At 51.2% G+C, this 26,055-nt stretch overlaps 1 protein-coding gene across 3 annotated transcripts; it reads left to right on the top strand.

The window, feature by feature from the left end:
- Positions 1-207: 207 nt before the first annotated feature.
- On the top strand, positions 208-25,973 carry CCDC61 (coiled-coil domain containing 61). 3 transcript variants are annotated; one of them, XM_043600492.1, is made up of 14 exons: positions 208-294; positions 7,906-8,064; positions 8,317-8,399; positions 13,138-13,295; positions 14,590-14,751; positions 22,605-22,815; positions 22,912-22,994; positions 23,719-23,888; positions 24,011-24,086; positions 24,430-24,575; positions 24,663-24,741; positions 24,919-24,970; positions 25,464-25,539; positions 25,647-25,973. In XM_043600492.1, exons 2-14 carry the CDS (start codon positions 7,917-7,919, stop codon positions 25,742-25,744), a joined length of 1,542 nt encoding a protein of 513 aa, XP_043456427.1. In that variant the 5' UTR covers positions 208-294; positions 7,906-7,916; the 3' UTR covers positions 25,745-25,973. The 3 variants fall into 3 exon arrangements, with proteins under 3 accessions (XP_043456427.1, XP_043456425.1, XP_043456426.1); XM_043600490.1 differs by lacking the exon at positions 208-294 and adding an exon at positions 3,129-3,659; XM_043600491.1 differs by lacking the exon at positions 208-294 and adding an exon at positions 3,129-3,659 and having other exon boundaries at positions 24,011-24,087; positions 24,434-24,575.
- Positions 25,974-26,055: the final 82 nt, after the last annotated feature.

Here is a 26,055-nt window from a genome sequence, read left to right as displayed (position 1 = left end):
CCGAGGAACACCCCTCCTTGTATGACTGGCAGTAGTAATTAGCCAGTAAAGATTGGAGAGAAGACCGACGACCCGGCCCATTTAGGAACCTCTCATCCGAGTTGGCCAATTGCAAGCTTTGGTGGGTGGGCTCTTCTCTGAGGCGGGACACGGCGTGACGGGCGTCTGTTTTGACTAATGAGAACTCGGCTGGGAGTAAACCAGGGCCAATCAGAAGCGAGAAGGCCGGATCTTGGGGCGGGGCTGGAGCTTCGGCAGTTGAACCCCTCGCGAGGAGGGGTGTCTGTGGAGAAGGTGAGAGGCGGCGGGAGTAGCGGGTGCGCGGGCCGGGGTGGCGATCCTGGGGGGAGGGGATGCTCTGGGGGAAGGTGGGCTGCGGCGGGCAGTGTAAGAGTCGAGAGGGGGTGACCTTTAACACGGATGGGCGCTCTGATGAGTGTTTGTAAGGCAGAGGGCAGCATAAGAGTGGGGGAGATGTTTTGTATTTCTCAGGAGGGTCTTTAATGGGGAAAGTGTGTAAAGCAGGCGACAGCAGGTGGTAAAATACAGAAATGCCCTTGTGATATAGCCTTGCGATTTAATGGGAGGTTTTAAGGCAAGGGGTTATTACAGCGCAGTGTGGAGGAGCGGAGGTCCTTGCGATGAGTTACAAGCTTTGATTCGGGTGGAGGGCAGGTGAGGAACTATATCGAGGGAGGAAATGAGTGAGGACTGAGTGAGGACTCCGGGGATGAAGGTGTGTGTTAACGAGGTGTGAAGGCATGTGATCGATACACGTAGCGTTTGTTGAGGGCTTACTATGTGCCAGGTTTTGAATGAATTAACTCTGAAAGTTCCTAACAACCCTACCAGTGGTTAAGAGTGTGGGGTCTGGAGTTGGGGCTGCCTGAGTTTAAATGCTGGCTTTGCCACTGGCCCTGCCACTGAACGTCACGGTGTCTTTGGGCCAATTGTTTAACCTTCTGTGCCTCAGTTTTATCATCGTTAGGGACTTGTCTATATCTCCCACCTAGTGGCCTCACCCAGTCTCTTGGCTTCACATGCTCTTTATATAATGATGTCTCCAAATGCCTGTCTGCAGTCTGGATCTCTCCCCTGAACTCCAGACTCATTTGTCCAATGGCCGACTCTTCTCTACTTGGAGGTCCAACTGACATACATGCTTTAAAAACTTGTCCCCATTCAAGCTTGTATTTCCCCCTTTCAATCTTCAAACCCAGCTGATGTCAGTTCCATCCTTTCGGGGACTCAGGACAAACACCTTGGAATTGTCCTTGACTCTCCCTTTTCCAGTGCCCACATGCCATCTGTCAATCGGCACATCTCATGGGCCTATCTTCAAAGCACTTCCAGAATCCATATCTCACCACCTCCCTTGCTACTGCTTTGATCCGGGCCATCACCTGCTCTTGCCTGGTCTGTTGCAGTGGCCTCCTTGCTGGGCTCCTTGCCTCTGCCCTTGACCCGCCCCCGCCCCCCCCCCCCCCCCCGTTGGAGGTTCCTGTTAAAACACAAGTCAGATCATGGTGTTCCCTGGTCAAGACACCCCCATAGCTCTCACCTCACGCAGTAGAAGTCCTTGCCAAGCTTGTAGTGCCCCCACCGGATCCAGCTCCCCCTCCACTTTGCCCCCAACTCCTGCCATTCTCCCTTGTTCACACGGCTTCGGCCGCCCTGGCCTCCTCATTGTTCCTCAGACATATTGGGAGGTATCGGGAGAGTCTTGGGTGGGGTGGTGGGGTCAAGATGGGGTAATAAACTGGGAAGACTGTGGCGTCCAGGGGTGTAAGGTCTCAGATCTCAGTGCTGGGGGAGCTTGTGGGAAATGCAGATTCCTTGGCCCCCCCTCCCCCTCCCCCTCCCCCCAGAAGTTCTGCTTCTGCCGATTTGGGGGCCATGCCCAAGATCCCGCATTGTCATCAACCACCTGCAGCCCTCGGAGAAACCAGTTCAGAGCTTGGACAGGAGCTGTCTCATCGTTAAACCTCCCCTCTGCGGCTGGCCCTCTGCTGGGCAGTGCTGGGGAGCCTGGTGGTTGAGACAGCTCCTCACCTAGCCTGGGGGTCAGGGAGGGCTTCCTGCAGGAGTGGACATTGGAGCTGGGACCTGGCGACAAGGGGTGAGCTGAGAGGACAAGACCTCGGCTGTATCTCCAGTACCCACAACCCCGTTTTCCTGCAATCTTGCATAGAGTAGCCCCCGATCTGTGCCAGGCCCACGGTGCCGAAGACCCAGGAATGATCAAAATCGTGGGTTTCTAGTCTGTCAACTAATCATCAGCTAGTTGCACAGATGGTAAACAGCTGACCAAAAGCCAGGCACCGTTCGAACCTCCTTCCATGTATTAATTTAATCCCCACAGTCACCCTGTGTGAGATGGGAGCTCTTATTATCCCCACTTGACTGATGGGAAAAGGCCCAGAAAGGCTAAGTGCCTGGCCCTGGGTCACGCTGTGGGCAGGTGGTGGGATGGGAGCTGAGGCCAGGAGTCCCTGTGTGTCATGCTTAAGATACGAGACCACCCAGAAGGATTGGTGCTGGGAGGGAAAGGAGCAGGGAGTTATGGGAGGAAGCAGAAGGTGGTCCGGGAAGGGTAGCTGGGTAATGTGTAGGGGGTCTAGTGTGCCTTTGCCTCGCTGCAGGATTCTGGGCAAGCCTCAGTTTCGTCCTCCATAAAATGGGGGATGGTTACAGCAGCTGCCAGAGAGAATTAAAGGATGAGTCACTGGTTGATCGGTGTGCATCGTCCTTATCTAAGGCAAAAAGCCTTTGAGGGATAGTGGGGGAGGGGATTTGGATACCCCACGGCGTGGTGATGGGCTGCGGTGTGCGCTATGGAGGTGTGGATCCTGGGGAGTCCCAGAAGCCTTTCGTGTTTATGTGTTCCAGGGGGACAGTGTGGAGGGCTCTGGTCTATATTCTGCGGGAGCGCAGGGCGAAGGGAGGGGAGTTTTAGCCGGCTCAAATTCACCCACTGGGCGGTGAGGTGAGCTTAGAATGGGGGCGGGGCCAGGCCGGTGTGTATAGTATGTGAGGTGGGTTGGGGGGGGGGTACACTGCGTAGGAGAGGCCGGCTAGGTCATGGCCAGGCTGGAACGTGTGGTGGTGGGGGCAGGAGGGCGCTGCGGAGAGGGTGGAAATAACCACCCGGGGTGGGGGCTGCCAGAGCTGGTGATTTACCCCTGTCTTGTGTGGGAGATGGTGATGTGGATTTTTCTTGGCTCGGCTCCCACCCCCACCGTAGGGCGAGGGCTGTGAAATCTGGAATATCCGGGGAGCGCTGTTGGGAGGGGGAGGAGCCAGGGACCGTGGCGTGACCCTGGCAGCGGAGAGGGGAGTCATCTTAGTCAAAGACGAGAGGGAGAGGGCTGGGGTCGGAAAGTTGAGGGGGCTTGTGCGCATGTGCGTGTGTGCTGAAGCCGTGATGTCATGAGGCCCGAGAAGTGGGGTCAGCTGTGCGGGCCCGAGTGGGGTGCTGCGGTGTCCACGCGGAGCGCGCGAGGTTGAAGGGCTGACGTCACGGGCTGGCGGGGGCGGGGCCTCGAATGCAGGGTCGGGAAGCTGAGGCGGAGAAGAGGAGCCAGGAAGAGTCTTGGGACTGGAATGAAACCAGCAACCAGGATGGGCCACTGGTCACAGAGCAAGGATGAAGGATACAGGTAGAAGGACAAGGTGGGGGGTGGGAAGGAGGGAGGGGCTCGGGGTCTGGAGAATCCCAGAATTGGGGGGGGGGGCGTAGGCAGGGTGTTCAGGGAAGGCTCTGCAGAGAAGGGAGATGGAAAATGGGGGGGGGGGGAGAGGGGGGTTACATAGAATTTGGGAGGGATCAGAATCCAGGTGAAATATGGGGGAAAGTAAGACAGGCTGAAAATGGGGTAGATCCTCACTGTGGAGTAGAACCTTGGGCAAATATGCAGGCAGAATCCAGGCGGAATAACAGGAGGGAGCAAAATTCAGGTAAAATATGGGGGGGGGGACCCCAGGAGAACTTGGGGGCTGGTGTACGGAGAGGGGGAATGTGGCCCATCCCGCCCCCCATCTTGGAGAGCCGCATGGCAGTAAGGGACATGGGGAAGGGAATGAAGAGGGCTGGTTTCCGGAATGTGGTAGGAGGGGTGAGGCTGGAAAATGGAGGGAGGGAGGTTCTGCAGCGGGGAGGGGAAGGGAGTCCGGAATCTCCAGGCTCAGAATCCCCAGATGGGGAGCTGGGGTCTGGAAAGGAATGTGGAGGTGGCAGGGGTGCTCCCATCAGGCCGGGAAGAGGGGAGCGGGCGAAGTTTGTGGAGGTGCGGGGGGCAGGTGTGTGTAAGGGGACAGTGGAATTCGGGGAGAATATTCAGGGGCTTAATATCTGGGGACTGAGCCGGAGGCTAATGACTTCACGGCAGTTGGATGAGGAAAGGCTCCGTGGTTTAGGGAAGGGCTGCTATTCTCGGGAAGAAAATGGGGAGCTTCTGTGGGGGAGTGGGGGAGGAGAGCAGGGCTGGGTTGGTGGTGGAGATGGCATGGGACGGGCCCCTTTACTCCTCTGTCTCCCTGGAGTTTGGTACAGCGAGCTGGGTGGTGAGTGGGATGGTGAAGCTGTTAAGGCTCCTGCGGGGTTCTGCCGGTACCTCCAACGCCTTGGTAACCGGAATGGCGCGACTACTGATTGGTTCGAGGAGTCGGAGGGGCGGGGCCTGAGGGCGGGGCCCAGGGCACCGGGCGGGGCAGGGCCAGCGCTGCCTGGCACTCGTGCGGAGGACCGCGGGGGGGGGGGGGGGGGGGGGGGGGGGGGGGGGGGGGCAGGATTACGTTGAAATGTGTAGCTGTTTGTTTGCCCATAGGCCAGGGATTATTAACCCCACCTCTGAACCTCCAGAGAATGTGAAAGTGCCCAATTGTGAGAATATGGATTTTCAGGGGGAAGAGGTCTCTCGATTTCATCAGCCAGTTCCAAACTCGAGAGAACCCCCCCCCCCAAATAAATTTATGAACTTGGGTCTAGAGTCAGAGGTGCCTGCCAGGATGTCTGGGGCTTTGGCGGTTGTCCTTGGGCCTTTGGGAAAGGGGATCTGTGAATGGGCCTCAGGGTGGTATTCTGGGAGCCCTTGAAATTACTCGCCAAGGGTTGGTTATTCATTTGTCTGGGGGGAGTTCAGAGATCTCATTAGGCTATCAAAGGCACAAAGACTCCTAAAAGGGTTAAAGACCTCTGGCCTAGAGTTTCAGGGCTCATCATTTTCTGGCCTCACAAATGTTATATTTTCCAGTATCAGCCTTTAGGAAGACTTTTTGGGGGAGAGTATGACGCGGAGCAAAGGTTGCGGGCGAGAGAAGGAGACCAGGCATTGGAGGGGTCCCCGTGATCCCGTGATCTGGGTTGGGGGGCAGTCCTGGGTAGCTCTGTCCCTGGGGCAGCTGTGGGTTTCTGCCGAGCCTCCGTTTCCCCATCTGTACACTGAGGAGAAAATGGACTTGCCTTGTTTCTGTACTGCCTTTCAAGACACAACACAACTAATAATAATAATAATAATAATAATAATAATAATAATGATGGTGTGTATTGAGTGCTTGCTCTGTGTCAGGCATTGCTTGATTTGTCCAAGGATTTTATCGGGATTAAGTCGTTTAATCCTTACACCAATCCGAGGACATGAGCCCTGTTATCCTCCTATGGGCTTACAGAGGCCTGCATGAACATCATCTGGCCCGGTATTTCTCTCATCTCATCACTTACCCCTCTCTCCGTCCCTCACGCTTATACCTTGCTGTTCTTAGAATAAACCAGGAACATCCCACCGTGGAGCCCTCCCCTGGCCTCTCCTTACCCCTCTCCAGGCTTCTGCTCAGAGAGCCCTTCCCTGGCTACCTTAGCTACGAGAGCAACCCCTACCCCCAGCATCTCCTTTTTTCCCACTAGTCAACTTTTTTTTTTTTTTTTGAGACATTTTAAAAAATGTTTATTTGATTTTTGAGAGAGAAAGAGACAGACAGAGCACGAGTGGGGGAGGGACAGAGAGAGAGAGGGAAACACAGAAGCTGAAACAGGCTCCAGGCTCTGAGCTGTCGGCACATGAACCATGAGATCGTGACCTGAGTGGAAGTCTGCACTTAACCGACTGAGCCTCCCAGGAGCCCTACCCCCAACTTTTGTGTGTGTGTGTGTGTGTGTGTGTGTGTGTGTGTGTGTGTGTGACACTTTTATACTTCTGACTGCTGCCGCCCTCTTGAGGGTAGGGGCGAAATCTGGTTTCTCATGGTATCCCCAGCACCCAGGAGAGCATGTGCTTTACAGAGAAGGAATCTGGGTCCAAGAGAGATTAAGTAACTTGCCCGTGTCTGTGCACATACCTGAAGCTAGATACGAGCTCAAGCAACCTGGGGCTCTCCCTAAAATCCACGCCGAACGCACAGATCTGACCCTGTCCTCCACTTCATAGAACTAACAGTAGTAGCCCTATTGGCTAAGAGAAGGTACTTATGTGTGCAGCAGACTAATTAATAAAATCAATTATTAATTTCGTTGTATATAATATATGGCACTGGCTGTTCTCTCGACTTGGACCCCTTTCCCTGGACAGCCATGTGACTTGCTCCCTGACTTCCTTCAGTTCTCTGCCCATATGTTACCTCCTCAGAGAGGCCTGCCCCGACCCCCTGTTTTTTCTTTAATTTTTTTTTTTCTCTTTTTAGATTTTAAGTGAGCTCTACACCCAACATAGGGCTTGAACTCACAACCCTGAGATCACGCGTTGCATGCTCTACCGATTGCCTCCTGACGCCCTATTTAAAGTCTGCCTCGGGGCGCCTGGGTGGCTCAGTCGGTTAAATGTCTGACTCGTGATTTTCGGCTCAGGTCATGATCTAGTAGTTTCAGAGTTCGAGCCCCTCGTCGGTCTCTGTGGCAGTGCAGAGCCTGCTTGGGATCCTGTCTCCTTTCTCTGCCCTTCCCCCATTTGCGCTGTCTCTGTCTCTCTCAAAAAATAAATAAATAGACTTTAAAAACTAAAAAAAGGGGGCACCTGGGTGGCTTGGTTGGTTAAGCGTCCGACTTCGGCTCAGGTCATGATCTCGCAGTCCGTGGGTTCGAGCCCCGCGTCGGGCTCTGTGCTGACAGCTCAGAGCCTGGAGCCTGCCTGTTTCAGATTCTGTGCCTCCCTCTCTCTGTGACCCTCCCCTGTTCATGCTCTGTCTCTCTCTGTCTCAAAAATAAATAAAAACGTTAAAAAAAATTTTTTTTTAACTAAAAAAAAAATCTACCCTGCCTGGAGGTGCCTGGGTGGCTCAGTTGGTTGAGCCTCTGACTCTTGATTTTGACTCAGATCGTGATCCAAGGGTCATGGGATTGAGCCCTGATTCAGGCTCTGCTCTGAGTGTGGAGCCTGCTTAAGAGTCTCTCTTTCTCCCTCCCTCTCTCCTTCCCCCACTCCCCCCTGTCCCTTTCTCCTGCTCACATGCGCTCTCTCTCTCTAAAAAAAAAATAATAAAAATTTTAAACCTGCTCTGCCTGACCTCAGTACTCTGTCTCCCTTTGTAGCTTGATTTTTCTCCACAAATGTTTGAATGAATGAGTGACTGATTAATAGGTAATGAGCGTAAGGATTAATAAATTAATATCAGTGTGTTAATCACGATTCTCTTGTTGGAAATCATATAGCCTGTCAGCCAGCACGCGTGGGGCACGGACACAGTTCTAAGTGTTTTTATGTGGATTTTGCAATTTAATGATCATGACAACACTCTGAGCTAGATTCCGTTATTATAGCCGTTTTCTGGACGAGGAGGTTGAGGCACAGAGAGGCAATCTCTTTCCCAAGGTGTCAAAGCTGGTGAATGGTGAAGCCAGGATATGAATTCTTGGCCTTCCAGCCTTGGAGCCTGGCCTCTCAGCCCCTCTGGGTCTCTGTTTCATCCTTTCTCCAGCGACACTGGCCATGGACCAGCCAGCCGGCCTGCAGGTGGACTATGTCTTCCGGGGTGTGGAGCATGCCGTGCGGGTGGTGGTGTCTGGGCAGGTGCTGGAGCTGGAGGTGGAGGACCGGATGACGGCTGACCAGTGGCGGGGCGAGTTCGATGCCAGCTGTGAGTGGGCCGGCCTGGGGTGGTCTCACGTGTCCTTCCCTGGGATCACCTTCTCCCGGAAGATGAGGTCAACCAGGAACCCGCCCATCTGCGTCTTCTGCCTGACCAGACTCCCTAAGGTGGGGTGGGGGTGGAGGGCTCGTCCCTCAGGCCAGAGGCCCTGGAGTGGGGGGCAAGTCGGAAAGCTTGGATGCATTGCTCTTGGGCTGGGCAGGTGGTCAGACTTCAGGAAGGACTTTTCTCTCTACCCAGTCATCGAAGATCTGACTCACAAGACAGGGAACTTCAAACAGTTCAACATCTTCTGTAACATGCTGGAGTCGGCTCTCACCCAGGTAGGGGCAGGTTGGGAGCTAGGGGTGGATCCCTGGGGAGGTGGATGCCCATTTGACGGATGCAAGGCCCTCTACCTTCTCTTTCCTTAAAGGGACAGGCCTGTCTTTTTCTTCTTTCCCAAATGTAAGTGGTTTATTCTGATTCTAGTGATGGTTACTCTAATGTGGAAAATTCCTGTCACAGAGGAATGTCAAGAAGAAAGGAAGAATCACTCTACTAACACTCATTCCTGTTAATATTTTGGTGAAAATCACTCCAGCCACTTCACCACTTCTCTGTTTACTTGTGAAAGTGTGTGTGTGTGTGTGTGTGTGTGTGTGTGTGTGTGTATGTGCAGATGTATAATTTTATATAGTTGATATATTTCCCAAAGTATTCTGTAACCTGCTTTTAAAGTTGTTTTTTTTTAATGTTTTTTTTTTAATTTTATTTTTATTTATTTATTAAAAAAATTTTTTTTTTCAATGTTTATTTATTTTTGGGACAGAGAGAGACAGATCATGAACGGGGGAGGGGCAGAGAGAGAGGGAGACACAGAATCGGAAACAGGCTCCAGGCTCCGAGCCATCAGCCCAGAGCCCGACGCGGGGCTCGAACTCACGGACCGCGAGATCGTGACCTGGCTGAAGTCGGACGCTCAACCGACTGCGCCACCCAGGCGCCCCTTTCTAATGTTTATTTTTGAGGGAGAGACACAGGGGCGAGTGGGAGAGGGGCAGAGAGAGAGGGAGACACAGAATCCAAAGCAGGCTCCAGGCTATGGGCTGTCAGCACAGAGCCCGATGCGGGGCTCGAACCCATGAACTGCCAGATCATGACCCAAGCTGAAGTCAGACGCTTAACCGACTGAGCCACCCAGGCACCCGTCTGTAACCTGCTTGGAAAAGATTAAATAAGCCACATGAGGCGGTTAATCCTCCGACTCTTGGTTTTGGCTCAGGTCACGATCCTGTAGTTTTGTGAGTTCAAGCCCCACGTCGGGCTCTGCGCTGACAGCGTGGAGCCTGCTTGAGATTCTCTCTTTCTCTCGCTCTCGCTCTCTGCCCCTCCCCCACTCATGCTGTCTCTGTCTCTCTCAAAATAAATAAGTAAACTTAAAAAGTTAAAAAAGTAAAAGATTAAACGACATTTCATAAAAGTTTAGTCACATCAGTGAGTATAGCTACTCATTCACGTAATTGACTGAGCATTTATAGTGTACCAGGCACTGTGATAGACGTTGGGATACAGCACTAAACACAAGAGATAAAATTCCTGTCCTTTATGAAATGGACATTCTAGTGGGAGAAACAGAAATTGAAAAAATGTATAACGTCAAGTAGTTAGAAGTATTGACAGTTGGGGGGGGAGCAGGTTGGACGTTGGAGTGGCAAGGTGCTATTTAGGCATTTTAAAACTATGACCTACATTATTTCTCTGATTATAGATGTTTGCACTCACATATTAAAGTGTGTGACTTAGAAACTGACCGTCTTTCTTTCTTATTATTTTTTTAAAATGTTTTAGTTATTTTTGAGAGAGAGAGAGAGACAGAGACAGGGCATGAGCAGGGGAGGGGCAGAGAGAGAGGGAGACACAGAAACTGAAGCAGACTCCAGGCTCTGAGCTGTCAGCACAGACCCTGACGTGGGGCTTGAAGCCATGAACCGAACGATCATGACCTGAGCCGAAGTTGGACGCTCAACTGACTGAGCCACCCAGGCACCCCTCTTATTTTTTTTTTTATTTAATGTTTATTTATTTTTGATAGAGAAAGAGACCTAGCACGAACAGGGGATGGACAGAGAGAGAGGGAGACACAGAATTCGAAGCAGGCTTCAGGCTCTGAGCTGTCAGCACGGAGGCCCACACAGGGCTTGAATTCATGAACCGCATAATCATGACCTGAGCTGAAGTCAGCTGCTTAACTGACTGAGCCACCTAGGTGCCCTGAAACTGACAGTCTCTTATAATCCCTCTTATCTCCCCTACTCCAGACTGCTAACACTTCATGTGTATGTGTAGGCAGAATAGCACAATGGTCAAGAGCATGAATTCTGAAGTCAGACTCATCACTGCCGCTTACTAGCTGGAAGCCCTGGGCCAGTTACTTCCCCTTCATGCCTTAGTTTTCCTATCTGTAATGTGGGATAAAGTGGTCCCTGTTTCACAGCGTTGTGAAGATTAAAGAAGTTCTGTGTATAAACCTTAGAATGGCGTCTGGCTCGTAATAAGTGCTTTATAGATATTGTCTATTTTTATTATTGTCATCAACTTGTGAGTTTGTCATCCTTGTTAGTGGTTGCTTAGTATTCTGTTACGCTCATTCAGCATGATTTACGTAACCCAGTTTTTTGTATCACGGCCCCTTTGTGGTCTTAAAAATTATTGAGGCCATCAAAGACCTTTTGTTTATGCAGGCTTTTTCTATCAATATTTGTTTGCCGTATTGTAAATTAAGTTGTTTTATAAATTAAAACTGAGAATAACTTCAAGATATTTATGAGTTCACTTAAAATAGCCATAATGAGCCTGTTATGTGTTAAATTAAATAACATTTTAATGAAAAAATACATTTTCGGGGCGCCTGGGTGGCTCAGTCGGTTACGCGTCCGACTTCGGCTCAGGTCACGATCTCACGGTTGGTGAGTTCGAGCCCTGCATCAGGCTCTGGGCTCATGGCTCGGAGCCTGGAGCCTGCTTCCGATTCTGTGTCTCCCCCTCTCTCTGCCCCTCCCCCGTTCATGCTCTGTCTCTCTCTGTCTCAAAAATAAATAAACGTTAAAAAAAAAAAACATTTTCTAAGACAAAATAAATTAGTAGGAAACACAGCATGGTTTTACATTTTTGCAAATCTGTTTAATGTCTTGCTTAATAGAAAACTGCTAGATTTTTTTTTTTTTAGTTTTAAAATTTTTATTTATTTTGAGAGAGAGAGAGAGAGAGTGCATGCATGCAAGCAGGGGAAGGGCAGAGAGAGAGGGAGACAAAATCCCAAGCGGGCTCCACACTGTCAGCACAGAACCTGATGAGAGCCTCAGACTCCCAGACCATGAGATCATAACCTGAGCGGGACTCAAGAGTCAGCTGCTTAACCAACTGAGCCTCCCAGGCGCCCTGAAAACTGCTAGACTCTTATATGTGCTTCTGCATTCAGTCTGTTGCGATGCGTTTTTTTTTTTTTAATGTTTATTTTTGAGAAAGTGCAAGTGGGGGAGGGGCAGAGAGAGAGGGGGACAGAAGCTCTGAAACGCAGACTCTTCAGTGACAGCAGAAAGCCCTGTGAGGCTGGAACTCACCAGCGTGAGATCATCACCTGAGCCGAAGTCAGATGCTTAACCCACTGAGCCACCCAGGCACCCTTGCTATGATATGTTTTGGTTGAAGTATATGCAGAAAAACCTCCCTCACCTAGATACGCAGTGGGAAAGGGAGTCTTTTAATTGCTTTTATCAGATAATGGTGCACATCCTTCTTTGCTAACGTATTAAATCGGCACAGGTGGTCATTTCTCAAAGGTTTGTCACAGTGTGGAGTCCGAGAGCTTATCACTGAATTTTTTGTTTTACATTACATTAAACTCTATTGATGTACCTTGAACTTTGCTTGGATCTTTTGCCCATTTTATAATATCATGCACCGGTCATTTGGAAAATACGGTTCGCTGCGTTATGTAGACCTTCCGAGTGTTGACACATTTCATTATCCGGTATCAGGAAGTCACATTTGTTAATATCCTCACCGATCTCCCCAAGGAAAGTCTTTGAACATCAAGAAGCTTACCCAGCGCACAGTGGGCCGATCCGAGTTTTCCAAAAATGCCAATTTTTGCTTTGAAGTTTGAATTTTCTCATTGGCAACAAATACCGCCAGTTATGTTTCTTGAAGTGACGGGCTGACTTCGTTCGTTTTGGGAGAAAATGCCTGCCAAACAGCCAAGTCTGAATAACTGTAGTTTTGTCTGTCAGTCGTTCTTTCAAGTAAAAATGGTGTGCCTTGAAAAAGTGGCTAATTTAGCCGCCAGCTCGATTACACAAGTGTTCTTCCTGGGACAACTGTCTGTCGTACTTTGGTACGCGACACAATGTGTATTTCCCATTTTGTCACAGAGCTGTGTACTCAAGGATGGAGATTCGATAAAATTAATCTGTACTGATTTGTCAAGACCGTTCCTAGGTTTGGGGTCCCTGGGTGGCTCAGTCCGTCAAGTGCCTGACTCTCGATCTCAGCTCAGGTCCTGATCTCAGTCAGGGTCGTGAGTTCAAGCCCCGCGTTGGGCATGAAGCCTATTAAAAAAAAAAAAAAAAGACCACTCCTGTTTTTGATTTCTGGTGTTACATTTGTTTGTTTGTTTGTTTGTTTCTTCTTCCTGGCCCCCCACTGAGATTGCAGAGCAACAGAAAACACAGTGACTCCTCGTACATTTGCATTTGATGCCTTTGGCAAGGACCCATGACAGTATTATTAGGAAAATTGTCTTGACCTCGTGGATTCCCTGAAAGGGTCTCGGGGACCCCCCAGGGGCCTTTGGACAATACTTGGAGAGCCACAGCACTACTGTCCCCCATGGTTGACCATTTAGGTTCTTACCAGTTTCTCCCTCTGGTGTCCTTGTGCCAGCCCCTGGGGCAGGGCCATCCTGGTCATCTGTCTTAGTGTCGGAAAGGCCCTATTAGCCCAACGAATGGATGGGGCGTGGCCTGGGTTTGTGGGTTGTGTGCTCCGGGCCTGGCCATTCCTCCCCTCCTCTTCCAACAGAGCAGTGAGTCGGTCACCCTTGACCTGCTGACCTACACAGACCTGGAGTCCCTGCGGAATCGCAAGATGGGGGGCCGCCCAGGCCCTTCGGCCTCAAGATCAGCCCAGCTCAACTCCAAGCGCTACCTGATCCTCATCTACTCTGTGGAGTTTGACAGGTGGGGATAAAGGACTTGGCTCCAGGCTCAGGCTGGTGGGTGGGTAGGAGAGGGTGTAGTTAGAACTCAGAAAACCCTGAGGGTGGGGTGGGGGTATTGCCTTGTCTAGGTAAGTGGCTACTACCTAGAAGTTTCCTTAGGGACTCGGGCTCCTTCTGTTTTATTCCTTTTTTGTCATCCTTAAAGTGTTGGCTTTTGGACCTCATCCTTATCTCCTCAAGGTCACAAAATGGCTGCTGGCCCTCCAGGCGTGGGTTCTGTATCAAAGCAAGAGGAAGAGAACTGGGCTGTACTTGCTAATTGCATCTACTGTTTTTAATCAGGAAAATAGAAGTGTTCCTACAAGATGCGCAATAGGTTTCCTATAATATCTGGCCAGAAATGGTCTTGTGGCCTTTCCCTAATATTTGGCCACAAGTGGTCAGGTGCAGGGGATGCTGCTAAAATCAATGCCTGGCTCTTTAGCCTGTACAGTGGGAGGCAGCAAGGGAGGAGGAGGGAGCTGGCAATGGCTGTTGGGTAGCCAGGGGATAGCATCTGCCCCATTTGATAATAGCTCCCAGATTTTCTTTTTTCTTTTTCTTTTTTTTTTTTAAATGTTTATTTAAAAAATGTTTATTTAAATGTTTATTCATGTTCTGTCAGAGAGAGACGGAGCATGAATGGGGGAGGGGCAGAGAGAGAGGGAGACACAGAACTGGAAGCAGGCTCCAGGCTCTGAGCCATCAGCCCAGAGCCCGACGCGGGGCTCGAACTCACGGACCGTGAGATCGTGACCTGAGCTGAAGTCGGACCCTCAACCGACTGAGCCACCCAGGCGCTCCGATAGCTCCCAGATTTTCTAGTGGGAAGTTGTCAGTCCTATGAGCATAGCGTCTGGTGGGATGGCAGTTAATCAAGGTGCCCTACCTTTCCTCTGCTAAGCGGTGACGCAGATCAGGCCATTTAGAATCTACCCCTATGGAATCGAATTAGGACTGCTTGGTGGTAAGTCCCGTGATACCAGTTTTCGCTCCACCAGCAGCATATGATGAGGAAGTTAATTCGGACTGCACCCGGCCCATCAATGCCAGGGGTTCCAAAATTGCTCTGGAAGGGAGTCTCAGGGACGGCCAGCTGGTGCAAGGGGTCTGGGCGCAGGGAGGGGGCTGGAAGTTGCATTTAGAACTTAAGCCTCTAGGAACGTGAGGTTTTTGGAATTGTGTATTTTCCTACTTGAAGGCTCTCAGGGTCTGGTAGTTACCCTCGGGTGGATTTTTGGCCTCTGAGATGCCACGGTTCTAATCTTCCTCAGGATTCACTACCCGCTGCCCCTCCCGTACCAGGGCAAGCCGGACCCTGTGGTCCTGCAGGGCATCATCCGCTCACTGAAGGAGGAGCTGGGCCGCCTTCGAGGGCTGGACGGCCAGGATGCTCGGGACACCCGGGAGACTGAGATCTGGCACCTGAAGGAACAGTGAGTCCGGGAGGCGAATGCGGTTGGGGCTGGGGGGACGAGGCATCCCATCGGTCACTGCCTGGCCCTATGCTCAGCACTATTGGAAGGGTGGTGGTCCCTTGTTCACCAAACATTTATTCCGAGCCCCTCTTCTGTGCCTGCCTTGTGCTGGGTGGTGCTGGGGACACAGCAATGATTCAGCCAATCCTGGCCCTGCCCTCCTGGGACTCCAGGTCCAGTGGGGGAGATAGCTCTGTCTGTAGACAGTGCAGATACCCAGTGGATGGAGTTTGGGAAGCCCAGAGGGGAGACTGGAGCCTGCCTGGTAAGGGAGAGGTGTTCCAGGCAAAGGGAACAGCATGTGCAGAGACGGTGGAGGTGGGGCTATATTCAGCGCCTCTTTTGTGCTGGCCCCCTCCCTGCCCTTCACGTTGTGGCCAGCCCAGGGGGCAGATGGACGTTGATCCCATAACCACCTGGGAATAGCATTGCTAGCAGAGATGGGATTAGGCAGAAAAGGGAGTCTGTGCTCTAGGAGGCTGAATAGGAACCTGCTGGGGTCTTGGGGTGAGTCAGGTGAAGCGAGTGGGGAAGCGTGTTCTAGGCAGAGGGAACAGCATGTGCAAAGGCTTTGTGTTTGGTTGGATGTGGTGAAAACACGGGGGCTGGCAGAGTAAAGTGAAGAGAGCAAAGGCTTTTTGGCATATTTACCGAGTGCCTGCTGCATGCTGTGCCCTGTGGCGTGCTGAATCCGGGACGCCATTGCCACCTGGAGGAAGTCCCGCCCATTGGGAAGGGCAAATAAAATTTGTGTAAGAACAATGATAATTATAACCGTAGCTGACATTTATAGAGCATTTAACTGTGTGCCAAGGATTCTTGCCCAGTGCTTTGTGACTTAATTTTTAATTATTTGTATTATTCTTTATTTTTTAAAAATTTTTTTCATTTCAATTTTAAATTTTTATTTATTTTTAAATGTTTGTTTATTTTGAGAGAGAGAGCGTGCCAGTGGAGGACTGAGTGAGAGGGAAAATGGATCCCAAACAGGCTCCGCGTTATCAGTGCTGAGCCCAACTCAGGGCTTGATCCCATGAACCGTGAAATCATGACCTGAGCCGAAATCAAGAGTCGGACGCTCAACCGACTGAGCCACCCAGGTGCCCCTTCGTGACTTAAGTTTTTTGATCCTTGCAAGGTAGACATTGCTCTCACCCCCATTTTACAGAGGAGGCAGCTGAGGCCCAGAGAGGTTAGAGAACTTGCCCCAGGTCACACAGTAGATAATATATAGCCAGGCTAGATTTTGAATCCGTGCAGCCAGCACCAAGCCCCCTTTGTTTCTGTAGCTGTTGTGTTATGTTGGTGGCTGCTAGGCTGCTAGGCCAGGGCTAAGTGTTCAGGGCTGACAGGGAGGAGGTGGGGGCCCCTGGGGCTGGAGAGCCCTGTGGGTCTTCCTGGAAGAGCCTGGCTGTACATTGCTGGGAAGCAGGGTAAGTGTTTCCCTCACTTCATCCTCAGGATCTACCCTCTGGCCTCTCTGGTGTGTGTGGATGTATGCATTTCCCGGACTGGCCACAGCGTGGCGCCCTCTGTCGCTCAGAGCCAACCAGAACTAGAGAGGATGGCTTGAGATCCTACAGCTGGTTGGTGGCTTCTTCCTCTTCCCAACTTCCTCTTCCTAACTGTAGTGAGGGAGTTTGGGAAGACTCCAAGATTCATTCATCCATCCATCCATCCATCCATCCATCCATCCATCCATCCAGTGTTTATCCAGTTCATACTGTGTGCCAGGCACACTGCCCAGCCCGAGTTAATGTTTCTAGAGCCCTTACTCAGTGCCAGATATGGTCTAAGCACCCTGTAGATTCTTATACAGCTTTATACGTAGGTATTGTTGTTATTGTTCCACTTCCCAGAGATGTGAGGTGCTACTGCCCAAGGTCACCCAGCTCGTAATAAGTGGAGTAGAGTTGGACACAGCCCGACCACAGAATTCAGGTTCCCTCACGGTGACCAGACAGCTGGAGTAAGGATCCAGACAGAAGACAGATAATCACACTGACAAATGCCAACTCTACAATGACTGGTGCTATAGGAAGGAAATATACAGAGAGCATGAGAGCAGAGAACAGAGGGACATGACCTAGCCTGGCTGGGGACAGCGGACGTGACATTTAAAGGACGAGAGAAAGTGTTGCAGGAGGAGGGACTTGGATCTGTAAAGAGAAGCTTGGCTGGCGCAGCACGGGAGAGGAAGGTGGGAGGAGAGGAGAGGAGGGGGGAATCAGCTGGATGGGGCCAAAAGGGGAGCTCCTGGGCGAAGGTGGGGGAGCTACAGATTTTAAGAAGTTTTTTATCAGGAAAAATTCCAAGCACACACAGTAGACAGAAGTAGGATGGACAAGTATTTGTGCCCCAGATTCAACGGTGTTCTACATTTTGCCCTTCTTGTTTGATCCACACCCTCCCCCCTCCCCGAGAAGCGAATCCCAGACATCAGATTTCCTCTGTAAATACTTCGTTTTATCTCCATGGTCAGTGTATTCCTCTGTCCCCTGTATTTCCTGTGAAGTCACTGTTAAACCTAGAGGCTAATCCGATTTAGGTCTCTGGCAAGACACCTTCCTTGGGGGTGCCATGTGCTTGCCTACCGTCAGGTGGCGATGGGGCCGATGAGTTCTGAGGTTGAGATCTGAGTCCTTCTTATGAAGTTCCCATCAGCCCAGTCGGTACCTCTTGGTCATTTTCATTTGCGTTCACTTAATTACCAAGAGGTTGAGCAGTTTTTCATATATTTAAGTAGCCATTTGGATTTCCTCTTTTGTCAGTTGCCTGTTCACCTGTCGTATCTATTTTCCTCTTGTCATCTATTTCTTACTGATTTCCAGGAGCTCTTTATATAGTCTGGAGATGAGCCCTTTGTTGATGTTATGTATTTCAGACACCTGCTTACCTTCTATAGCTGGCCTCTTCGCTCTCTTAATGGTGTCTTTTGATAAATAGATGTTCTTAATTGTGATGTAGACTAACTTATACGTTTTTTTCTCTGAAGTTAGTAATTGTTATGTCTTGCCTTAGAATCCTTCTCTCCCAGTATCATGAAGATCTTGTCCTCTGTCGTCTTCTATAATTTTTTGTCTTTTGCTTTTCACATTTATGTCTACAATCCACCTGAAATCGATTTTGAGGGAGGTAGAGGCTCTTTCATATTTTTTTCACATGGCCAGTCAATCAGTCCGATGACATTTATTGAAAAGAGTATCCTGTCCCTACTGTGTCGTCATTGTCACCTTTATCACAAATAATGTGTGTGTATGTGTGTGTGTGTATAATATATGTAGGTTAGAGGTATTGTAGCTTTCTAATTAGACATACTGGGTAGAGCAAGTCTTCTGACTTGTGTTTTTCCATTTTAAGAACTTTTTGGTTATTTTTGGAAATTTGCATTTCTTTATAAATTTTAGAATCAGTAGGTTTTTCAATACAAAACCATAAAACTTGTTGGATTTTTTTTTTTTTAGAATAATAGGCTTGAGATTTTATTTTTTTATAAACTAATCTCTACACCCAACATGGCTCTCAAACTCACAACCCTGAGACCAAGAGTTGGATGCTCCAGTGACTGAGCCAGCCAGGTGCCCCATAACTTGTTAGAATTTTTATTGGTATTGCATTGAATCTATGGAACAATTTAAGGAAAGCTGAAATCTGTATAAATAGTGAGTATTCCACAGGATGCCTGGGTGGCTCACTTGGTTGAGCTTCTGACTCTTGATCTCAGCTCAGGTCTTGATCTCAGAGTCGTGAGTTCAAGTCTCGCATTTGGTTTCACACTGGGCATGGAACCTACTTAAAAAAATAGCGAGTACTCCAATATATAAACAATATACCTTGGTATTTATTTAGGTCTTATTTAATGTCTGAATGATGTTATTCTATCATACTTTTGTTAGATTCTTTTCCTATCTTTGGGTGATTTTTTTTAATGGTTTATTTAAATATAAACGATATAGATGTTTATATAATTGTATTTTTCAAAAGAATTTTTAAAGTTTATTTTTATTTATTTTGAGAGAGAGAACATGCACGGGAGGAGGAGGAGGAGGAGGAGGAGAGAACCCCAGGCAGGCTCTGCACCATCAGCGCAACTGAGACTGAGCCTCCTAGGCCTCCCTAACTGTAGATGTTGATTTTGTGTCTAGTAACTTCCACCAGCTTTCTTATTATTTCTAATAATTTGTAGATTTCCTTTGATGTTTAATGTTTATAATCATTTCATCTGCAAATGACTGTTTTGTTAATTCTTTCTTAATCCTTATCTTTCATTTCTTTTTCTTGCCTTATTGCATTGGTGAGGATCACCAGTACAGTGTTGAGAAGAAGCAGTGATATGTGGCATCCTTGCCTTGTTCTGGATTGCAAAGGAAAAATTCAGTGTTTTGCCAAAAATGTAGGCATCTATGTGTTTTTCAGATCCCTAATGGATTTGAACTTGCAAAGTGACAAGAACTGTTAATATATAGTTTTTTTTTTAAGATAAAAAAAGTTTTTTAAGTTTATTTTTTTTAATGTTTTCTTTTGTTAACGTTTACTTATTTTTTGAGAGACAAAGAGAGATAGAGTATGAATGGGGGAGGAGCAGAGAGAGAGGGAGACACAGAATCCGAAGCAGGCTCCGGGCTCTGAGCTGTCAGCGCAGAGCCTGATGCAGAGCTCGAAACCGTGGACAGAAAGATCACAACCCAAGCTGAAGTCAAACGCCCAACTGACTGAGCCACCCCGGCGCCCCTAATATATAGTTTTAGTAGTTACTGATGATCAGTAGCTAGATAGATTTTTCATCAGGGGTTGGTTAATGGTAATGATCTAATTCTATAGGTTTTTTTTTTGCTTTTGTTAGCTGAAAGTTTTCAACAAAGAAACGCATTCTCTCTCATCAGTTATTTGGTTTCCCTGAGATATATTTCCTATGAGAAAGGCATGATTAAAGCTTGTGTTTTTTCCCCTCTACTTAACTTTTGTCAGAATAACGAGTTGCTTCCTGCAAATCCTCCATGAAGTTCAATGAATGTTGTTTTGCTTTTACTATCCTTTTGAAGTCCTGAATGTAAACCCAACTGATGCTATGTTGGTTTCCTATGGCTGCTGTGACAAATTACCACAAACTTGGTGCTTTGTAACAGCAGACATGTATTCTCTTACAGTTCTGGAGGCCAGAAATCTGAAATCACTGGGGCTGAGATCCAGGTGTCAGCTGGGCAATGCTCCCCCGCAAGAGGCTCTAGCAGAGAATCTGTTTCTTCCGTCTTTCAGCTTCTGCTGCCTGCCATCATTTCACATCACTCCACTCTCTGCCTCTGTGGTCAGATTGCCTTCTCCTCTTCTGTGTCTAATCTTCCTCGACCTTTCTTTTATAAGGACACTTATGGTTATTATCATTTTTTTTTGAATTTAATGTTTTTAATTTGTTTTTGAGAGAGAGATAGACAGAGTGCGAGCCAGGCAGGGGCAGAGAGAGAGGGAGACACAGAATCCAAAGCAGGCTCCGGGCTCTGAGCTGTCAGCACAGAGCCTGACGCAAGGCTCGAACCTGTACACTGCGGGATCATGACCTGAGCCAAAGTAGGATGCTTAACTGACTGAGCCTCCCAGGCACCCCAGTAAGGATACTTGTGATTGTAGTTAGGGCCCACTCTGATAATCCAAGATAATCTCCCCATCTCAAGGTCCTAAATTAATTTCATTTCACTTTATTTCATTTCACTCCATTTTATTTCATTTTATAGAGAGAAAGAGCCCTAGTGGGGGAGAGGGGCAGAAGGAGAGAAAGAGAGTGAGAGAGAGAGTGAGAGGATCTTTTTTTTTTTTTAATTTTTAACGTTTATTTATTATTGAGAGACAGAGCATGAGCGGGGGAGGGGCAGAGAGAGAAGGAGACAGAGAATCCGAAGCAGCCTCCCATGAACCGTGAGATCATGACCTGAGCCAAAGTCGGACGCTTAACTGACAGCCACCCGGGCACCCCACGTTATTTTTGTTTTGTTTTTGCCCCCTGACATAATTCTCCAATATGCCGCGAACTTTTACACCCAGTTAGATCTATTTGAGAGAGTTTCTTTTAAAAGTTGTAGGCGTTGGGGCGCCTGGGTGGCTCAGTCGGTGGGGCGTCCGACTTCGGCTCAGGTCATGATCTCGCAGTCTGTGAGTTGGAGCCCCGCGTTGGGCTCTGTGCTGATGGGTCATGAGCCTGGAGCCTGCTTCGGATTCTGTGCCTCCCTCTCTCTCTCTGCCCCTCCCCCGCTCATGCTCTGTCTCCCTCTCTCTGGCAAAAATAAACATTCAAAAAAATAAAAGTTTTAGGGGTTGATTTCTTAAAATTTATTTAAATACAATATTTTTAGAGTTCCAAAGTCAAGACTGAAAAAGAAGGTACGGGGGTACCTGGCTGGCTCAGTCAGTAGGGCATGCGACTCTTGATCTCAGGGTCTTGACTTCAAGCCCCATTTTGGGCATGGAGGTTACTTAATAAAAATAAAAATTAAAAAAAAACCCAAACAACTAAGAAGGTACATTTAGTGGGGTCCAACTTGTGTCCCTGTTGCCACTGGTTTCTCCCTGATAGGTAAGCTATTTTTTTTTTTTTAAGTTTTGATTTATCCTTACATATTTTTGAAACTAGGAACACAATATGATTTATAATTCCCCTCTTTTGCATAAAGAGACGTATTAAACATTGAATTCAGCCCTGTTTTTAAACTTCTATCCTGGCCATCACTTGGCGACAGGATATAGAGCTCTTTCTCCTTCCTTTTTCTAGTTGTGTGGTACTCAGTTCAGTGGCTGTATCATAGAAATTCAGCTTACTTTCTGTTGGGATACATTTTGGTTATTTCTACTCTTTTGCTATTATGAATAGGGCTGCGGGGCGCCTGGGTGGCTCTGTCGGCTAAGCCTCCGACTCTTGATTTCTGCTCAGGTAATGATCTCAAGGTTGGTGACATAGAGTTCCCCTTCCGGCCCTACACTGACAGCACGGAAGTTGCTTGGGATTCTCTCTCTACCTCTCTCTCTGCCCCTCTGCCCCCCCCCCTCCCCCGGTCAAAATAAATAAATAAATAAATAAATAAATAAATAAATAAATAAATAAATAAACATTACAAAATAGTGCTGGGGCCCCTGGTGGCTCAGTCAGTTAAGTGTTGGACTTTCCATTTTGGCTCAGGTCATGAGCTTGAGGTTTCCTGGGTTCCAACCGTGGGTTCGAGCCCCACCCCCGGCTCTGCACTGACAGCGAGGAATCCGTTTGGGATTCTCTCTCTCTCTCCCTGTCTCTCTCTGGCCCTCCCCTGCTCCCGCTGTCTCTGTCTCTCTCAAAAATAAATAAACTTGAAAAAGAAATAGTGTTGCAATGAATAGCCTTGTGTGTACATCTTTTTCTCAAGGAAGGTTTTGAGCACAGTAGTGACCTGATCGGATTTGCATTTTACAAAGAATCTTCTGGTGAATAGGAGGCAGTGATGGCTGGGAGGCCAGGGGTGGGGGCGTGGGAGACCATGTAAGGCCAGGAACTCAGGGCTAGGCTTTCAGGGTACAGAGAAGGGCAGATTGATGACTTATTTTGGAATCAGATCTCACAGGGCTGTGTCCTCGCCGCGGGATGGATGGCCATGTTCCTCCTCCCGTGGGAAGAGAGACTACGGGGCCATGGGGGCGGCTGGAGTGGTGGGGCTGCATTCCCGGTTCCTGGAGCAGGTGAAATGGTTCGTGCCCGCACCCATGGAGAAGTGAGGATGATAGGATCGAGCACGCCCTCCCTCCCAACTCTGTCGTCCTCCCTCTACCCTCTTCCCCCTTCCCCCTTCCCCCAGGGTTTCACGCCTGGCATCGGAGAAGCGCGAGCTGGAGGCCCAGCTGGGCCGATCTCGAGAGGAGGCTCTGGCGGGGAGGGCGGCGCGCCAGGAGGCTGAGGCGCTGCGTGGGCTCGTCCGCGGCCTGGAGCTGGAGCTTCGGCAAGAGCGGGGCCTCGGACACCGCGGGGTCGGCCGCCGCGGCCAGGATTGCCGGCGCCTGGCCAAGGAGGTGAGGGGGCGGGGCGGCCGGCGGGCCCGGGGTGGCCGCTGGGGCGTGGACCTCGGCCTCAGTCTGGGCCCTTGCGCCCCTGTTCTCCCCCGGCAGCTGGAGGAGGTGAAGGCGTCGGAGCGTAGCCTGCGCGCCCGGCTGAGGACGGTGAACAGCGAGCTGGCGGTGTACAAGAGGGGGTGAGGGGCGCGGTCTGGGGTGGGCGGGGTCTTGGAGCTGGGACGGGGCTGCTGGGGTGCTTAGGCCTGGACGGGCGGAGCCTGGGGAGGAGGTGTGGAGTCGAGGGGGGGAGGGCGGGGCCCAGGGCGTGTGGGCGGGGCTTGAGTGGGGCGGCTGAGAGTGGGCGGGGACGGAGCGGTGGGAGGAATCTAATGGACCGCGTGGGGCTGAGTTAGACGTGGTGGGCGGAGTCTGTGGGGAGATGGGCAGGGCTTGAAGCGTGTGTCAGGAGGCTGGGCCTGGAGATTCGGGAGGGGTGGGCCCTGAGGCTATCCCGTAGAGCGAAAGGGCGTGGCCACACGGTGAAAGGTTGTGGCCCCGCTGGTGGGGCTCTGGTTGATGTCTGCTGTTACTTATTGCGGTGGGTGACGGAATTTTGGAAAGGATTTCTAGGGAGCGGTGGGAGAGCTCAGGAAGAAGGGTCCCGGTGAAGGGGGTTTGTTAGGATGCAGGGAAGTGACAGACGGGTTCTTCTGGGGTGCTCTCTGGGGCTTCGAGAGGGGCGGGAGCCTGGGACAAGGTAAGGTGTCTGTGAGGGTCGTGTGCAAGGGCGTGAATGTCTGGGAGTTGATGGTGGGATGGACCAGAAAGTTCGGAGATGGTGTGATCCGAGAAGAGGCTTGAGATAGGAGTTGAGATAGGAGCTGGCCGGCGGGAAACTGACAGTGGGTCCTGCGCTCCCAGGAGACAGACTCCGCCGGTGGTGCCGCCCCGGGTGCGGGAGGATCGGGCTTCGTCGTCGCGGGAGCGCTCCACATCTCGTGGTCGCGGTGCCGCCCGCTCTTCTTCCCGGGAGAGCGGTCGGGGGAGCCGGGGTCGAGGCCGCCCTGTCCGCCCCTCGCCTTCACCCACAGGTCTGTGCCGGCCAGGCCCTGCCCTGCCCTGCCTGTGGGAGGAGGGGGAATGGACGAGAGCTGTGGAGGCGTGATCCTGTGACCCCAGCCTCTTCTCTGCACACTCTCTCACCCCATCCTAGGTGGTCGCGTGCCCCGTTTCGACCCCACGGCCTTTGTGAAAGCCAAGGAGAAGAAGCAGAGAGAGATCAAGATGAAGTTAGCGCACATTTCCTCTTTATCTGCCCATATCCCTGGCCCTTTACTGGCCCGCTGACCTGTGCCCTCATCCATCGCGGTCTCCCATCACCTGTCACCTGCTCCGTCTCTCCCCTTCCTGCTCCTGCTTTGCACCTGAACTCCACCTCCGCTCCTGACCCTTCCCCCCACCCGCCCTGCTTCCTTGTCTCCCACCACCACCTGGTCTGCGTATCCGCGTGCCTCTTCCTTACGTAGGCCGCGTGACCTCAACGGAGTCACTGGCCCCAGCTGCGACCCGTAGGGGCGCAGCGACGCCTTTCCTGGCACTAGTTGGGCGAGCGTCTCCTTTGCGGTTCCGCAGGCAGCAGCAGCAGCAGCGGAACCGACGGGGCAGCGGAGGAAGCGGCGACGGGCCGTCCGTCTCCTGGTCGCGCCAGACTCGGCCGCCCGCCGCCGTGACCGGCCGAGGGGACGCGGCCAACCGCTCGCGACACCGCAGCTCGTCGGGTAACTGGGCTGCAGAGCGCGGGGCCGGCAGGCGGGCTGGGCGCCCCGGGCGAGCGCCGGAGACTTACGCTCTCTTTCTCCCTCTAGTGGACAGTCTCCGCAGCCGCTGCTCGTCCGCCAGCTCCTGCAGCGAGTTGGAGGATTTCTCTGAATCCCTCCCTAGAGGGTAAAACTTGGGCTGGGGGAAGAGACCGCCTCCAAACGGGTGTCTGGGGAGGCTGGAAAGAGGCTTTTGCAGGGAAATTGGGTGATGGAGGCTGGAGCCTTGAAACCACGTTGGGAGGGCGAGGTGGGAGGTGCCGGAGGCTTCTCGGGTCGGTCCTTGATTACCGTCTCCTGCCAGCGTTCGCCGCGGGAAGCCTCCCAGCCCCACAACCTGGAGTGGGTCCAATACGGTGAGTGTCTTTCCCCAGACCCTGGAGGGGGAGGGGGCGGCATGAACCTCCCAGAAGCCCCTGTCCCTTTCCTCCATGATTCCATCGTGGGGGAATCAGGTGGGCAGGGGTGGCTCCGAAATGCTTCTGGTGGCGAATGTTTTGAGCCTTGGGTCGGAGGGGAGGGTGGGCGTGGGGTGGGGGCAGATGATGGTGGCCAAGGGCACCAGCGCTGGCCTCCAATGGAAGGTCTTAAAACCGGCCCCGCCCCCTTCCTATCGCCTGTGTGTCCCTCAGCCTCAGTGTCTTTGATCGATTAAATGGGGATGGTAATCGTATTCACCTCAGAGGGTTCTTTCTGGTGAAGCTCCCAGGGGGTGATTTTGCTTCCAGTAAGTGCCCAGTGGGTGTCAGCCCTTATTTTTTGAGATCCTCGGGTTCAGAACTTCCAGTGGATTTGGGGGGCAGGGCTAGAGGGAGGGTCCCTAACCCCCTCTCGTGCCTCCTCCTGCAGCAAAAGTCCACCCCTCTGGATCGCGGCCGCCGTCAGAGACGCCCGGCTAATTCGGGGGGCTGGGTCCCTATCAAAGGTGAGCCTGGGACTCCACGTGTCCCCCCTTCCCCTGCCCCACAGTCTGAGGACAGCATATTGGGCCCTCACAGCCCCTACACCCACCCCTCTCACCTGCGCTCACAGAGTACAGCTCGGACCACCAGGCAGCGGACATGGCGGAAATAGACGCCCGCCTGAAGGCCTTGCAGGAATACATGAACCGTCTGGACACAAGGTCGTGACCTTGGGCAGGGAGTAGTGCCCCTCCACCCCTCCACCCACTGCTAGATTCGGTGTGGAGGGGCGGGGCTGGTGGGTCCTTCCGGCCCGGCTCAGGCTCCTCCCCTGCTGGTGCTCCTGGGGTCTTCCGTGTGTGAGGCCCTGACCCCTCCCTCTCTCCCATGCATTGCAGGCCGGGGGGGCGGAGGGAGGGGGTGTGCATTTTGTAAATAAACATATTTGTCCTTGGGATCCTTCAGCGTGTGACTGGAGCGGGGGGGGGGGGGGGGGGGGGGGGGGGGGGGGGGGGGGGGGGGGGGGAGGGTATGAGGAT

The sequence above is a fragment of the Prionailurus bengalensis genome, chromosome E2, assembly GCF_016509475.1.
Source record: "Prionailurus bengalensis isolate Pbe53 chromosome E2, Fcat_Pben_1.1_paternal_pri, whole genome shotgun sequence".
NCBI lineage: Eukaryota > Metazoa > Chordata > Mammalia > Carnivora > Felidae > Prionailurus > Prionailurus bengalensis.
Note: the sequence above shows the minus strand (reverse complement) of the source record. Positions and strands in the feature narration are given on the sequence as shown.